The sequence below is a fragment of the Pelophylax lessonae genome (assembly GCF_965119305.1).
Source record: "Pelophylax lessonae genome assembly, chromosome: 4".
Taxonomy (NCBI): domain Eukaryota; kingdom Metazoa; phylum Chordata; class Amphibia; order Anura; family Ranidae; genus Pelophylax; species Pelophylax lessonae.
The window spans coordinates 301,347,266-301,363,228 of NC_138771.1; the positions used below are offsets into that span (position 1 = coordinate 301,347,266).

Here is a 15,963-nt window from a genome sequence, read left to right on the forward strand (position 1 = left end):
GTGTGTGTGTGTGTGTGTGTGTGTGTGTGTGTGTGTGTGTGTGTGTGTGTGTGTGTGTGTGTGTGTGTGTGTGTGAGAGAGTCTGTGACAACCCAGGAAGTGAGAGTCCACAGATTTTGCTGCCCACAGTTGAAATGGCTGCAGCCAGATTTAGTGGAGGAAGATTTCGTACGGAATCACATTGTATATAAAATAGAATGCAAAGGGGTTGGGGGGAAGCTTCAGAATGGCAAAGATGTTTTTAATACAAATTATGTGAGCAGACTGCAGTTCCTCTCTAACCATTTTGACCTCTGGAAGGTTGTTCCCCCTTCATGATCGGAGCATTTTTTGCTATTCAGCACTGTGCTACTTTAACTGGCGATCATACAGCACAGTATGCAAATAAAATGTTATCTTTTTTTTTTCACACAAATAGAGCTTTTTTTTGGTGGTATTTGATCACCACAGTGTTTTTGTTTTTTTATTTTATTGATTTATTTTTTTCGTGGCATAAAGGAAAAAAGACTGAAAATTTAGAAAAAAAAAATATTTCCCTAATTTCTGGTATAAAACACAACCAATAATAATAATGAAAAAAAATCTAATCTCTTCATACATTTAGGACAATTTTATTTTGCTTTGTCTTTGGTTAAAAAAAATTAAAAAAAAAGTAATCCCAGTAATAAGTAGTATATTAATTGGTTTGTGAGAAAGCTATGGTATGTATGCTTGAATTTACACAGCTGTAGACGCTATACTGTAATTGCAGTGATCAGCAACTTGTAATGTGACTTTGATAGGCTGGTGGACAATCTTGTGCTAGGAGACACTATCTGGGAATGTCTCCTAGATTAACGGACACTGACATCTCTAGTGACACCAATGCAGTGCTCATTGATAATGTTGTACACTAACACTGGGCTAATGACACTGGCTGTGAAGGGGTTAACATCTAGGGACAATCAATGGGCTAACTGTGTGCCGAACAGTGTATAATGTGTGCTGTTTTTACTTTTATTATCTGTTTTTTTTCATCCCTGCTTTGCAGTTAGAAGAAATAGCCAGGTTGCTGTTCCCTGGACACAGAGTTCTGTGTTTTTGTAAACCCAGAACTCAGTGTGTGATTGGCCACAGCACGTATGCATGCCCCAAACCCGGAAGAAAGGCTGCAACGTGCCAGTACGTAGCCCGGCCACAGCTGCCACCCTCCCGCAGCACAAGTACTGTGGGCGGATGAGAAGTAGTTCAGGAAAGGTGGTTGAGAGACTTCACCTCTGCTATTTCTTACTTCTTTTTCTGTACTATAGGGACCTGGCAAGGAAAATCTTTAACCCTCGTTTTGGAAGTATATTCAGGACGAATCATAATCCAACCTATTTTTTCAGACGGCTGGCACGTTTCGCTGATATCTACATGGAATCTCTTAGCTGTTTACTGAACTATGATCTGCATTACACTTTCTATCCAAAGAGGACTCCTCTACAACATGAAGTTCCGATGTGGACCGAGCAGCAGCACTCTGGAACATTTGGTATCCCGTTCTTGCAGGAACTTGCCCAACTTAAATGAATCTCCTTTTTGTCACTCTCACGTTCTGCATTGGTATGGCTAATGTGGACGATAACCTTTTCATAGACGATTGCTTATAGTAGTTTCATGTGGATCATTGTTTGCAAACGTGTTTTGCAAAATACTACATATCTTCAGAACTGAAGGTGATTGCTGGGTGATACAGCTTTATTTTTGAAGATGTTTTAGGCTTTTTAAGTCCATTTTAGACACTCTTTAGATTGTCTGTTTGTTTTCATGAAGCAGCTACTTTTATGTATGTAGTTGATTCAGTACAATGAAGTATGGAAGTCCATATATTGGTTTCTAAAATATTTTGCAGCTTGTTTCATGAGTCTTAACTGTTCTTACAGTTTCTTTTTCTAATGTAACTAGTGGACTAGTTTATCCTTTTTAGTGCTAGATCAATTTCTGTAACCAGCTAAAAAAAGACAGGTACGCAAACTGTATGCTTTCATTTAGATGTAACGCATAGTAAACAAACACATATTTCCGTTGCGTTAAGGTAAAAAAAAAAATAGAAATGCCAGGGCATTATAAACACCCCCCCCCCCTTTTCACTGCTAGGAAAGTGGACACCCCCCAAGGGGATCTTATTTTTTATTCTTTTTGGCACAATTTAATTAATAAATCCTCTTTCACCTTCCTCCATTGCGAGAGGAAGGAGTCGGTTCTCCCATGTAAACAGAACTACTGTTTACATTTTGTGATTGCTGTGGTTGTTTATCACAGTGATCACAAGGCACAGAGCTGCTCTGATCAGCTCAGTGCCATTTGTCCTATGCTGTCAGTTGTCTGACAGTGAAAGCAGCAGCATGGTGGGTGCACCAACATAAAAAAACAGTTTTTGAACAGCCTATCAGAATGACCACTCTCTCCCTAGCTATTGTTTATACTATATTAGCTGGCAGTGGAGTGGTTAAGATTGCAGTTGCTTACCTTTTTACATGTGAAAATGCTATAGTTGCATGGCTGGCATGCCTGTTTCTTCAGTCCATTGAGTCACAGGCACAGACTTCATTCTGGCATTTCTAATCTGTATACTTGTTCCAGGTAACTTACTGAAAGTATTAAAGCCATAGAATTGGCCAAATAGCCATCAACTAACATTTTTTGAAGGGTGTCAGCACTAGAAGCTCCTTTTTTTTTTTTTTTTTTTTTTTTTTCCATTACAGATGTACTTATATTATATGTTACCCCTGCATTTCATACTCCTGATATGTCTGTTGTACCTTGTACTTGTATTAAAAAGTATCCTTTTCTCTCTGTATTTCTTCCTTTAGTATGAAATGCCTGGTGATACTTTCAGTCCACCTTTCTTAGTTCACACTGACCACACTAGGCAAGGAAGCACATATTTCCTAGTCGCTTGACCTCTGGAAGATTTACCCCCCCCCCCCTCATGACCAGGCCGTTTTTTGTGGCTATACGCGACTTTGTTACATTAACTGACAATTTCGCAGTCATGCAACGCTGTACATAAATGAAATTTATGTTCTTTTTCCCCCCACAATTTGAGCTTTCTTTTGAGGGTATTTGATCACCTCCTGGGTTTTTATTTTTTGTGATCTAAACAAAAAAAGACTGACAATTTTGAAACCAAACGCAATATTCTTTACTTTCTGCTAATAAAATAGATCCATTAAAAAAATGTAAAAAAACTAATTTCTTTATAAATTTAGGCCAATTCAGCTCCATCTTTTTGGGTAAAAAATCCTAATAAGTGTATATTGATTGGTTTGCGCAAAAGTTATAGCGCCTACAAACTATGGTGTATATATACTGGAATTTTGATGTATGTATTCATTTATTTTTTTTTATACTAGTAATGGTGGCAATCAGCGACTTATAGTGGCGCTGCGATATTGTAGGGGACAATTTGACACTGACACTTTGTGGGAACCAGTGACACTAATACAGTGATCAGTGCTAAAAAATATGCACTGCCACTGTACTAATGACACTGGCTGGCAAGAGGCTAAACATCTAGGGCGATCAAAGGGTTAAATGTGTGCCTAATCAGTGTTTTTGTGTGTACAGTGTGCTACTTTCATTAAGGGATGTGCTGGATTTATTCCCTGCTTTGCAGGTAAACAAAATCCAGCACATCCCCCGCTGACAAGACAGAGCTCTGAATTGTTTACATAAGCAGAGCTCCGTCCAGTGTGTCACCTTGCCAATCAGTGGGTGCCTATCCATTGGCCGGCACCCACTAATTGGCTTATGCTGTGACTTATCACATCAGAAGTGGCGCACCTTCTATCCGGCAGAGCAGAATCATGTATATATAGAAGATTCTGCACAGAGTGGCCGCCGTGTAGCAGTAAAGCTACAATGGGGGCGGTAGTTAACTGGCTTAGTGTGGTCAGTTTTCTGACTGTGCTGGAAGAACAGCTTGCCTGTCCTCCAATGATCAGACATGTGCCGACATGCTCCTCTGCACAGCCATTCACTAGGAAGATCAGTGTACTGCTGAGAACAGAGATTATGTTCAAAAAATATAGAAAAGATGGGGCTTTCAAGACCAATGGGAGGAGGAGGATCATGTATAACACAAAATGTAACTTTATTGTACATGTTATTATGAAACTAGTACATAATGTACTAGTTTTATAATAACATGTACAATAAAGTTACATATTAGATACATTTGGTGTTATACAGGTCCTTCTCAAAAAATTAGCATATTGTGATAAAGTTCATTATTTTCTGTAATGTACTGATAAACATTAGACTTTCATATATTTTAGATTCATTACACACAACTGAAGTAGTGCAAGCCTTTTATTGTTTTAATATTGATGATTTTGGCATACAGCTCATGAAAAAACAAAATTCCTATCTCCAAAAATTAGCATATTTCATCCGACCAATAAAGTGTTTTTAATACAAAAAAAGTCAACCTTCAAATAATTATGTTCAGTTATGCACTCAATACTTGGTCGGGAATCCTTTTGCAGAAATGACTGCTTCAATGCGGCGTGGCATGGAGGCAATCAGCCTGTGGCACTGCTGAGGTGTTATGGAGGCCCAGGATGCTTCAATAGCGCCCTTGAGCTCATCCAGAGTGTTGGGTCTTGCGTCTCTCAACTTTCTCTTCACAACATCCCACAAATTCTCTATGGGGTTCAGGTCAGGAGAGTTGGCAGGCCAATTGAGCACAGTAATACCATGGTCAGTAAACCATTTACCAGTGGTTTTGGCACTGTGAGCAGGTGCCAGGTCGTGCTGAAAAATGAAATCTTCATCTCCATAAAGCTTTTCAGCAGATGGAAGCATGAAGTGCTCCAAAATCTCCTGATAGCTAGCTGCATTGACCCTGCCCTTGATAAAACACAGTGGACCAACACAAGCAGCTGACATGGCACCCCAGACCATCACTGACTGTGGGTACTTGACACTGGACTTCAGGCATTTTGGCATTTCCCTCTCGCCAGTCTTCCTCCAGACTCTGACACCTTGATTTCCGAATGACATGCAAAATTTGCTTTCATCCGAAAAAAGTACTTTGGACCACTGAGCAACAGTCCAGTGCTGCTTCTCTGTAGCCCAGGTCAGGCGCTTCTGCCGCTGTTTCTGGTTCAAAAGTGGCTTGACCTGGGGAATGCGGCACCTGTAGCCCATTTCCTGCACACGCCTGTACACGGTGGCTCTAGATGTTTCTACTCCAGACTCAGTCCACTGCTTCCACAGGTCCCCCAAGGTCTGGAATCGGTCCTTCTCCACAATCTTCCTCAGGGTCCTCTTCTCGTTGTGCAGCGTTTTCTGCCACACTTTTTCCTTCCCACAGACTTCCCACTGAGGTGCCTTGATACAGCACTCTGGGAACAGCCTATTCGTTCAGAAATTTATTTCTGTGTCTTACCCTCTTGCTTGAGGGTGTCAATGATGGCCTTCTGGACAGCAGTCAGGTCGGTAGTCTTACCCATGATTGCGGTTTTGAGTAATGAACCAGGCTGGGAGTTTTTAAAAGCCTCAGGAATCTTTTGCAGGTGTTTAGAGTTAATTAGTTGATTCAGATGATTAGGTTAATAGCTCGTTTAGAGAACCTTTTCATGATATGCTAATTTTTTGAGATAGGAATTTTGGTTTTTCATGAGCTGTATGCCAAAATCATCAATATTAAAACCATAAAAGGCTTGCACTACTTCAGTTGTGTGTAATGAATCTAAAATATATGAAAGTCTAATGTTTAACAGTACATTAGCATATTGTGATAAAGTTCATTATTTTCTGTAATTTTTTGAGAGGGACCTGTATATGATCCTCCTCCCATTGGCCTTGAAAGCCCCATCTTTTCTATTTTTTTGCCTATATTAGTCAGGGGTATGGGCCCACCAACACGGTAATCTGCTATCTAGAGATTATGCTCACTTTTTAAAACGCCATTTCTATAAAGGTATTTTGAATGTGCTAGACGCTTGGCTGTCTTTGGCTTCAATACTTTAAAAATCTCAAGTCATTGATCTGAAACAAATTCAGATCCGGAAAGTCAGAAATAAGTCAGAGCTCTTTTCAGCATACTTGTTCCTAGGCAGTGATTCAGATTACTGAAGCATTTGGATCAGCATGCTAGCCAGGGAGCCTGTATTTTTAGAAGGAGACTTTAGCAAATTTGGAGTCTTCCACTAATTTTAAACTGAAGATTGTGTCCCGTTTTATTCTTTTGGCGTTCATTAATGCCTGCTCTGGGTGTACACAGAGGTTCATACTATCCTTGAATTCAGCATGGCATAATTTCACAGTTTAGGCCTGTGCAATATAAAGTGCATATAGGCTTCCTATGTGCAGATTACCTATAACAGCAATAGCTCTGCTGGTACTGATCCTCCATCTTCGTACGTGTTTGGACTTCCCTTCTTTCATGTAACTGCTGTGTGTGTGTGTGTGTGTGTGTGTGTGTGTGTGTGTGTGTGTGTGTGTGTGTGTGTGTGTGTGTGTGTGTGTGTGTGTGTGTGTGTGTGTGTTTTGGTCTGGTGATGTCAATATGTACATACATATTTTATTATGCTCGCTTGCATTATCTGAAAATATTTGTTTACATATTGTGTTATTTTATGGTGCAGTAAAATGTGGATGGTTTTTATTGAAATGCTTTTGTTAAATAGCCAATTTTGACGAAGTGGACTTTTGTACATGTGAATGATGGGTATTGCAGATGTTATTTTCCGCAAAATGCAGCTTCCATTTATTTCATTATGTGTGTACTTGCTTAATCTGCGTCCTTATCATGAATGTAAGGACTGAATTGCATATAGATTGTATGATGACTTGTTGATTTTTGTTGACCTACTATTGGATTTAAAGATTGACATCTTTCCTCTTTTGTTGACCTACTATTGGATTTAAAGATGACATCTTTCCTCTGTATCTAATATCACATAAAGCTGTATCAAGAACAAACATAGCATTCAAACTACACTTAATATGCAGCTATTAAAATTGTGTTCATTTAGGCAGATACAGATATTTAGTGAAAGATGGCAGTGATTGGTCACATTAGTGCAAAACATTAGCCCTTCACAGACTGGAAATGAAAAAACCTATAATTTAAAAAAATATATATACTAGCTGATGGCCATTTGCCAAAAGACTGACCTTTTTGTGGCTAGTCTCAGTACTGTAGTGGAGTCATAATGCACTGTAAACAGTATAAAAGTGACTGCAAAGCACTAGGAAGAATACCCTGAGAGCTGAATAGTGGCAGTGCTGGAAGTGGACCATTATCATTCGGTGACCACCAATATTAAATGCTCCCTAACACACATGTAGCTCTCTTTTGGGTGCAGGGACAAGTATTAGAGGTAAGTAAACATGACAGAAGCAAAGCTGACTTACTACCCAACTATATTAAACTTGTATGGAGTTATGGAAAACATCAGGTTTGTGTACAGCAAGAGGCTGTGGATCGCTAGGTATAGCATTCATTTGTAAAGAAGCGCTGATGGCCGTAACCTTTAGCAGTCTCGGGTAGCTTGTCTGCACTATCTTACACTCTTATGTACTAATTATAGCTTCCTATGTTCAGCACTTTGTTAGACATATAGGACCTCATTTGTGACCCCGATTTAATAAATTTGAATGGTACAGGTTTAGGCTTTCAGGAACCTGCCAAAGCTTGTAGTTTAACTTTTATTCCCATAGACCAGGGTTTCTCAACCAGGGTTCCTCCAGAGGTTGCTAAGCGTTTTTTTTGAGCAATGAGCACTTTCTGCCTCTCCCACTGACACCATTGATCTTTTTTGTTATCTGTGAGGGGGAATTCTTCCCAATGACCATCACACTAATGTATCATGAGTTGTAGATAGACATTTTTTGCAGAGGTTTCCTGAGACCTGGAAACTTATTTCAAGGGTTTCTCTGTGTTGAAAAGGTTGAGAAAGGCTGCCATAAATTCACTTTATTGTGCCTTTACAGTAAGACTTGGACACAAAATATATATATATATATATATATATATATATATATATATATATATATATATATATATATATATATATATATATAATTTTGTTTAACACAGTGCACTACATGAGCACCCTGCTGCATTGTATACATTTCATTGTGACAAAACTATACATCAGCGTGTGTGTCCATTAAAAACACTAACCTCTTTCCCTAGTAACACCTTTTGAAAACCACATCCATCCATCCAATGAAACCAAAGTAAGTTTCTCTAATTTGAAGACCAAGTAGTGATTTAACGTTTCTAGGTACTATGTTGTACAGACAACCATAGAAGATAATGGGATAGTTTGTGTATTTTGTCTTAACCTTTTTGATGTTTTATAACGTTCATGATTAAATCTAGTGTGCCCCAGACATAAATGAAGCTTTGAGGCAATGAATCTTAAGGAGACGCTGCATCCCTCCTAGATTTTGTGCATTACTTTTCCAGATAGTAACAGTGTTATTTATCAAGATTTTTAAATGTGCACTATTTTAACAATGTATTCAAATGGGTTTTGCATTTAAAACAGACCCTCAAACTCTTGATGAAAGCAAGGAAGAGGAGTCCTTCCCTCTATTACCTTTTATCTCCACAGGATAGGACAGAGAGCTATATGTTTATATTTCACCTGGTGAAAACTGGTATTGCAGAAGGTTGAATATAGCTATAATAGGGATCTTGGTGCACAACTTAAGATATATTGGTGTAAGAGCCCCATAGTAACTACTTATTTGGTAGGGGGAATGAAAGGGTCACTCCATTATATTGCACAGGCTGGTCCATGTTCTTCTTAAGTGAAAAACCCATTTGATTTCATTACTTGACAGATCATTTGTTGTATAGTGTTGAGAATTAAAAAAAATAAAAAAAATACAGAACATCCGATATCTGTAGAATATGTTTACATTGAGTGTAATTAGGATAACTGTGTTGAACACTTGCAGCTTTGAAATGCATATGATATACTATTTGCACAATGTCCTGTGGGTGTATGAAACAAGTGCACTATAATCACTATAGCCGTAATACTGCATTTTTAGCTATTTGCCTTATTGTACATTTTATATTTAGTTTTATGAAGTGTGGTACCTTTAGTGTATCTTCAAATGATTTTAGGCAGTTGTGCTTCCAGTTAATCAAGATTCACACCTGATTTATATTTGCTTAATAAAAACACAGCTATAAAATAATGAATGTATTGCAATCGGTGTTTAAATTGCAATCAGTGTTTAAATAATGAATGTATTTACAATTTGTGGTGACGTTTTTTCAGTATAGTGGCAGTTGTACAGATTTATTGAAAAAGATATTAAATTTATGCTTAGATTTCAATTTGTGTACTGTCTTCTTTTTTTTTTTTTTTTTTCTTTTCTCTCCTCCGACACATTAGATAAGACCATAGGATACCGGATACACATTTGGAATATGTTGACCAAATAAAAACCTTTTATTGAGCGCTATGCTGAGCTTGTGACTAGATGGACGTGCCCAGCATGGCAGTTTTCCACTTTTTTGTTTCGAATGATCACAAGCAATATACAGCACACGAGGTGTGTCTAAAAAGTTTGGTGAATGGTATCAGAAAATAAACAAAATAGAAGATACAAAAAATTACCTTTTTATTGGCCTTAAAAATAATCGCCATCCTTCACAACACACTTTTGGCAACGTTCATAAAGCTTCTGAGACTGTCAGTAAAGCCCTCTTTGGGAATCGATCACAGAACCGTTGTCACACATTCTTGGATTGCCGCCACGTCCACAAAACGTGCGCCTTTTTATGACGCTCTTTAGGTGGGGAATGCCATTTTATTGATTGCCGCTTGGATTTGGATCGAACTGGTAGCACCAGGTTTCATCCCCTGTGAAAATGGTTCACAGAAAAGATGGGTCCTGGTCACACTTGGTAATGAAATCTCCACAGGTTTCCATCCATTTTGCTTTCTGTTCGTCTGTCAGCTTGTGCGGCACAAACCGGGAACAGATCTTCCCCTTACCCAAATCTTAGCAGACGAAGGTGTGCACCATGTGCTTGCTAATGCCCAATTCCTCAGCCATCAATTGTAGAGTCAGTTGCCGATATTGTGCCAGAATTTGCCGCACTCGCTCGATCATGTCTGCGGTTCTGCTTGTCAATGGCCGAACGTGGCTCATCCTCAGTGGTTTCCTTTCTGTGGTGAAAGCGTTTTGAACCAGTTGTAAACACATTTTCTGCCCTGTACGCTTGCACCAACATTTCTTGCTTCTCCATCGTCGTTTTCCCCAATTTGTAGCAGAGCTTAATGTTCACTCATTGCTCTATTGCACTGTGACCTTATCTCTCACACTGACTGTTTAACTGCACGCAGCTGGTTTACCCTGACTGTCATGTGTACTCCATGCTGGGTGGTGCTTGTTGACATGTCCCTGGATAGCCAAGTGCATGTGCGCCCACCTGGCCCATGTTGCTGTTGAGATATCGGACCATTTACTAAACTTTTTAGACACGCCTTGTATGCTATGGGTCTGATATACTAAAGGCAAATAGTGTAGTTGCTCTAGATCTGAGGGGAACATGCAAGAAAAAAAAAAAAAAAACATAATTTTTGCTTACACATGATTGAATGATGGAAATCAGCAGAGCTTTCCCTCATTTCAAAGCTTCCCCCTCAGATCTGGTGCAACTGCTTTTGCAATACACTTGCAGTGCAGACTTTTTGTCTAATTTACTATTTTGTAAATGAACCCCTATGTGTGTTATGTGAGAAAAGGTGGTGGGGACCTTGTTAAATGAAAACTTTCCTAAGCGAATTATTGAGGTTGAAATTGCAGAGACTGCAAATGCAAGCTGCTTGGTTGAAACGCTGACCCCTTTGGCTGAAGCCAAGACATGTTTTGGGTTAGTTACATTGAGTTACTAATCTAGAACAAGTATGCAGACAAGGCCTTTTGACATCTCTCTGACTTTCTTCATCTAATCTGCAATTGCAGCCTCTCTGAGAGCGCCAAACAGTTTGATAATCTGAAAATGTTTAATATTGGTATTGGTTCACAACCAACAACACGAAACAGCCAAAACATTCTTAAAGAAGGGGTGGAGGTTGTTGAGCCCCAAAATTCATGTTTTTGTTTGTGATCCAATACTAAATAAATGTTTTCTGAGCTCAGACTGTTTGGTGCTTTCATTAGACTTTATACACCTAAATATTGAAATCTGGGCCCTTTGTTTTAGAGGAATAGATGTCACTGTAGATGAATCTGATGGACGCAGTCAGATTTAGCAATGGCTTTTTGCAGGGAGGAACTCTAAGCCCCTTGTGTAGCAGAACACAGTGATCAGCTTGCATTCTTCCTCCTGTGGCTACTGGTCCCAGCAGCACCTCTTCAGGCACTGCCAACTCACCTGGCTGCAGCTGCCCCTTTCACTAGCCCTCCAGGCTAACTTTCCTCCACAGTCCTCCAGACGGTCCCTCTCACCAGCCCACCTGGCAGACTCATTGCAGAAGATCTCCCAGGGAAGGGATCAAGACTTGGCACAACGCTGTCTTCAGGGAGAACTGGCTACGTATTGCAGTCTCCCCCCTTGGAAGTCCCCAGTAGTGCAGCTCTACTTACTGTCCTGCACTTGCTTTCCTCTGTGTGTTGTGGCCGGATGCTTCCAATCCCTGGCCCAAGGTCACCCCCCCCCCCCCCCTCACCCCAGACTAGGAGGTACCCCAGAGGAGCTCCGACAGTCTCCACAGCACTAAATCTCCATCTTCTGCTGAACTTTCTACAACCTTCTAGACCAGAGGGAAACACCAACACTGAACCCTGACTCAGAATTACAATTTAGACTTCGCTCTGAGCTAAATAAATGGACCTTCACTAATACCTAGAACACACCTTGAGGCTGCTATACTTTTATCATACTAATGATATTATAAGGTTTGTGAGTTTAGAAATCATGTATAATGTATCTGTTGTATTTAATGCTGGCATGGCTTTTTCATTTGTATATATTTGCTATCTACTGTGACTGTAATAATGAATTCCTTAGTTGAGGTGTATTAAATCAGCTCTACGTAGATTTTTTTCTTTAGCTAGCCGGAAATGTTAACATTTTTTTAGACCAGAGTTTCTGTGAGAAATCTGCAACAAATCAACATTGGTTTTCCGGCACAAACAACAATTGTTTTCTTGAGAGTGAGTACTATAAGTGCACATTGATATCCAATGCCACCCCTGTAGTTGGGGCTCCTGTGAACTCAGAGGGTGGTGCCTGGCGAAGTAGAGAGAGTGGGCGCGTGTTGCTGAAGGAGTTGAGATGTGTATGGAAGCGCTGTATACAGACTGCAGAGAGTGGGAACACATGACTGAAACAGGAGATGGCATCCTATGTTTGGCTTTGCAAAATGCATACTGCAGAGAATGGGAGCACGTGGCTGGTGGTGGTGGCCGGGTGCCAGTGCCGTGTGATGAGTCGGGCCTGGCGCGTCTGGCTGTAGTGCTGCAGCTGCAGTGCTCTGGTGAGGTCAGGTGACTGGTCTAGAGTCGACTCTCTTGTAGTAGTCCACTCCTCACGTCGGACGTCACAGGACACGCCACGCCAGATGCCACACAGGCGGAGCTCCGTGAAAACCAGAAGTTGGGTAAACGTCCCTGCCTCACATTCTTGTTTAGTTTTTGTTCATTAACGAAATTGGATTTGATTTTCGTCATAGTTGTCGTCATTTGACGAAAATGTACTATACTTTTGCGTCTCGTTTTTCGTCAGTTGAAAAATGCCGGTGGCGAAAACGTTTTTTGTTGACGAAATTAACACTGCTGTAAACTCCATTGGCTGTAATGTCATAGCACAGATTACCTGAATATATTACCAACATTAAATATTAGGGAAAAATATAAGAAAAGCCTTTTTCCTAATTGTTTAATTTTCAGCAGCTTAGTAGATGCCCCTTACTTACGCGTATGCGGTGGTGCAATACATGTTTAAACTTTAATGTGCTATTATTACATACTCTGGATGGAATTGTGTTGCCGATATAGAAATGGCCAGCAGAGGAGTGTTAATTTTGATGTCAATTTTTTATTTAGTTTTAGTTAGTCTTATGACTAAAATGCCATTTTAGTTTTAGTCATATTTTAGTCTACTAAAATTGTGTTAATTTAGTCGACGAAAACGTTTTCGTCGACGAAATTAACACTGCTCCGCACGCAGTGCGGCTCAGTGGGGATCGGCGGATCGATTCCCCGCTGAGCATAGCATGGTCCGCAACGGAATGCGGACCGTGTGAAAGAGCCCTTACTGTAAATTTTTATTTTTCCAAGAGCAAAGAAAAACTCCACCGACTGGAATCCTCTTCAATATGTGTAAATAGTTTACTGTGCACTTTATTTTAAAATATGATTTTTCCCTAATTTAAAGCAGACCCAGGCCATAACTGGATGACATTTTATTTTCCAAAACCCTGTGTAGCACAAACATTTGCCATGTTTTTTTTTTTTGTACTATATACATTTTAGTTTTTTTCATCTTTTTTAATCTATTTTGTGAATTTGTATTTATGAGAGGAGCCTGATAATAAGCATCTGCATGGCTGCTTACACGCTCTACTGGGTTGGATGTACTCTAATACTGTATCAATCTGAAGCTCATGTGAACTAGGCACTTGAGACTGTTCAATAGATGTGCATTCAATCACTAAAACTTTGGTAAATCTTTAAAGGATAGGTTCACCTTTTGAACATGTAACACCCATATTTAACCACTTTACCACCAGAGGATTTTTCTGTCTTACGTCCAGGCCACTTTTTGCGATTCGGCACTGTGCGACTTTAACTGACAATTGCGCGGTCGTGCGACGCTGTACCCAAAGGAAATTTACGTCCTTTTTCCCACAAACAGAGCTTTCTTTTGGTGGTATTTGATCCCCTGTGCGATTTTTTACTTTTTGCGCTATAAAAAAAAAAAGCGTACATTTTGAAAAAATAACTATTTTTCACGTTTTTTTTTTTTATATGAAATTCCCCCCCCCCCCCCCCCCCCAAAAAAAATGTAAAAATCTAAATTTTTTTAAATTTTTTGGCCAATTTGTTTTCTGCTACATATTTTTGGTAAAAAAAAATCGCAATAAGTGTATTTTGATTGGTTTGCGCAAAAGTTATTGCGTTTTACTAACTAAGGGAAAGATTTCTGTCATTTTTGGTGTTTTTTTTTTTTTTTTTAATGAGTAATGGCGGCGATCTGCGATTGTGGGACTGCGACATTGCGGCGGACAGATCGGACCCTTGACTGTCATTTTTGGGGGTACCAGTGACATTACTGCAGTAATCAGTGCTATAAATATGCACTGTTACTGTAAAAATGACACTGGCAGGGAAGGGGTTAATTTTATTGGAGAGGGAGGGGTTAATGTATGCCTGGTGCTTACTGACATGTGTGGGGGGAGGTGACTGAGTGACACAGGGACAGATCGCATGTTCAGCTATGCTGAACCATGCAATCTGTCACTGTTTGTCCCCTCGACGATCGGGGAAGAGCAGTGGCGATCGCCGCTGCTCCTCCCCTGGCCCGACTCCCGCTGTGACTGAACACAGCGGGAGCGAGCCTCCAGCGGCGCGCAAGCGCCGCCCATAAGGGGAGGAGTCCAGCGACGTAGTACTACGTCGCTGGACGATAACGAGCCACATTGCTGCGGTAGCAGCAATGTGAGCAGACGTAAAGTGGTTAATATGTGCCATGTTCAAGCAGGCCCCCCCTTGATTATGACAGTGAGCAGGGTTCTTCCCTTTGCAATCATTGTCACATGTGATATTGACGTGGCTGCGTGGGATCTGTTTATGAATAGACTACAAGTCAAGCCTGTCCCCACGGCAGACTTCTAGTTTTAATGGAGTGCAAGCATGCTGATGCCTCCCTCTTAGATTGTAAGCTCTAACGAGCAGGGCCCTCTGATTCCTACTGTATTAAAGTGTATTGTATTTGTACTGCCTACCCTCAAGTTGTAAAGCGCTGCATAAACTGTCGGCGCTATATAAATCCTATATAATAATAATGCTGATCAAAAAAAGCTCATAGTCCATTCACACTTCCCACACAGAGCTGTAGGAAGAGTGAGCAGGAGCCTGACATTGAGCCCATGATCCACTGCAATGCTCTGCAGACTCCCCTGAAAAAAAAAAAAATGCACACTTTTTTTCAGCAAAATGAATTTAACCTTTAACATATTCTTTGCAATTTATTTTTATTTAGGAAATATGAGATATTACAATATCTCATATAACATATACAGTAAAACATAACCTTTAAAAATTATTTTAAAATGTAGCACCCTTGTCTTAATGCAAGGTTGCTGTTAAATTTAGTTTGCTGAGCCTTAGCTAGCTTGGCTGTGATTATTCTGTGGTCATTGAATTTCCCTTCTTAATCTGTTTGACTGCGTTTCTCCCTTCCGTCAGTAGGTGGCACTGTAGCCTCTGGCACTAGAGTGAGAATTACAGTTAAACAAACTGTTAATGTCCATGTGTCCCTCAGCCAATCACAGTGTCACTACGGCATTGTGGGGGATCTTATTTAAAGGATGGGAGGTCCAATAATCGGTCTCTTCCCGCCCGGACCCCCCTTGGGGGAGGGTGTGTGCTGCTGTTTGCTGCTGACTTGGCCTGAAGCCTGAGGCCTGGTCAGATACCTGGGATTCTGCTGAGGAGAGCCAGCGACCCACAAGGGAAAGATCATCCACAGACATCCAGTAACCTGTGTGAGTAACCTGCTTGTATCTTATGGAGCTTATACAGCTGTCCAGACAGTACAGACCACAGAAAGGGATTGTGTCTAGTGGAGAGAAGATGTCTCCCAGATCAATCTGAAGCTCATGGATACCTAATAATTCTCTAAGGTCTGCTATCCTGTACCGCTGTCTGAATAACCTGTCTTTTGCAATAGGAGTCTGCCTAATAGACTGTTCTTAAAGGGTGTCCTGGACCCTACCCCTCTCTCCCTCA

At 40.4% G+C, this 15,963-nt stretch overlaps 1 protein-coding gene across 1 annotated transcript in view; it reads left to right on the forward strand.

Moving 5' to 3' along the window:
* NT5DC3 (5'-nucleotidase domain containing 3) overlaps positions 1-1,929 on the forward strand; it is a 78,981-nt gene extending 77,052 nt beyond the window's left edge. The window contains exon 14 of the mRNA XM_082252690.1: positions 1,290-1,929. Coding sequence (XP_082108816.1) covers positions 1,290-1,551 — 262 coding nt within the window. The 3' untranslated portion in view covers positions 1,552-1,929. The remainder of the gene's footprint in view (positions 1-1,289) is intronic.
* Positions 1,930-15,963: the final 14,034 nt, after the last annotated feature.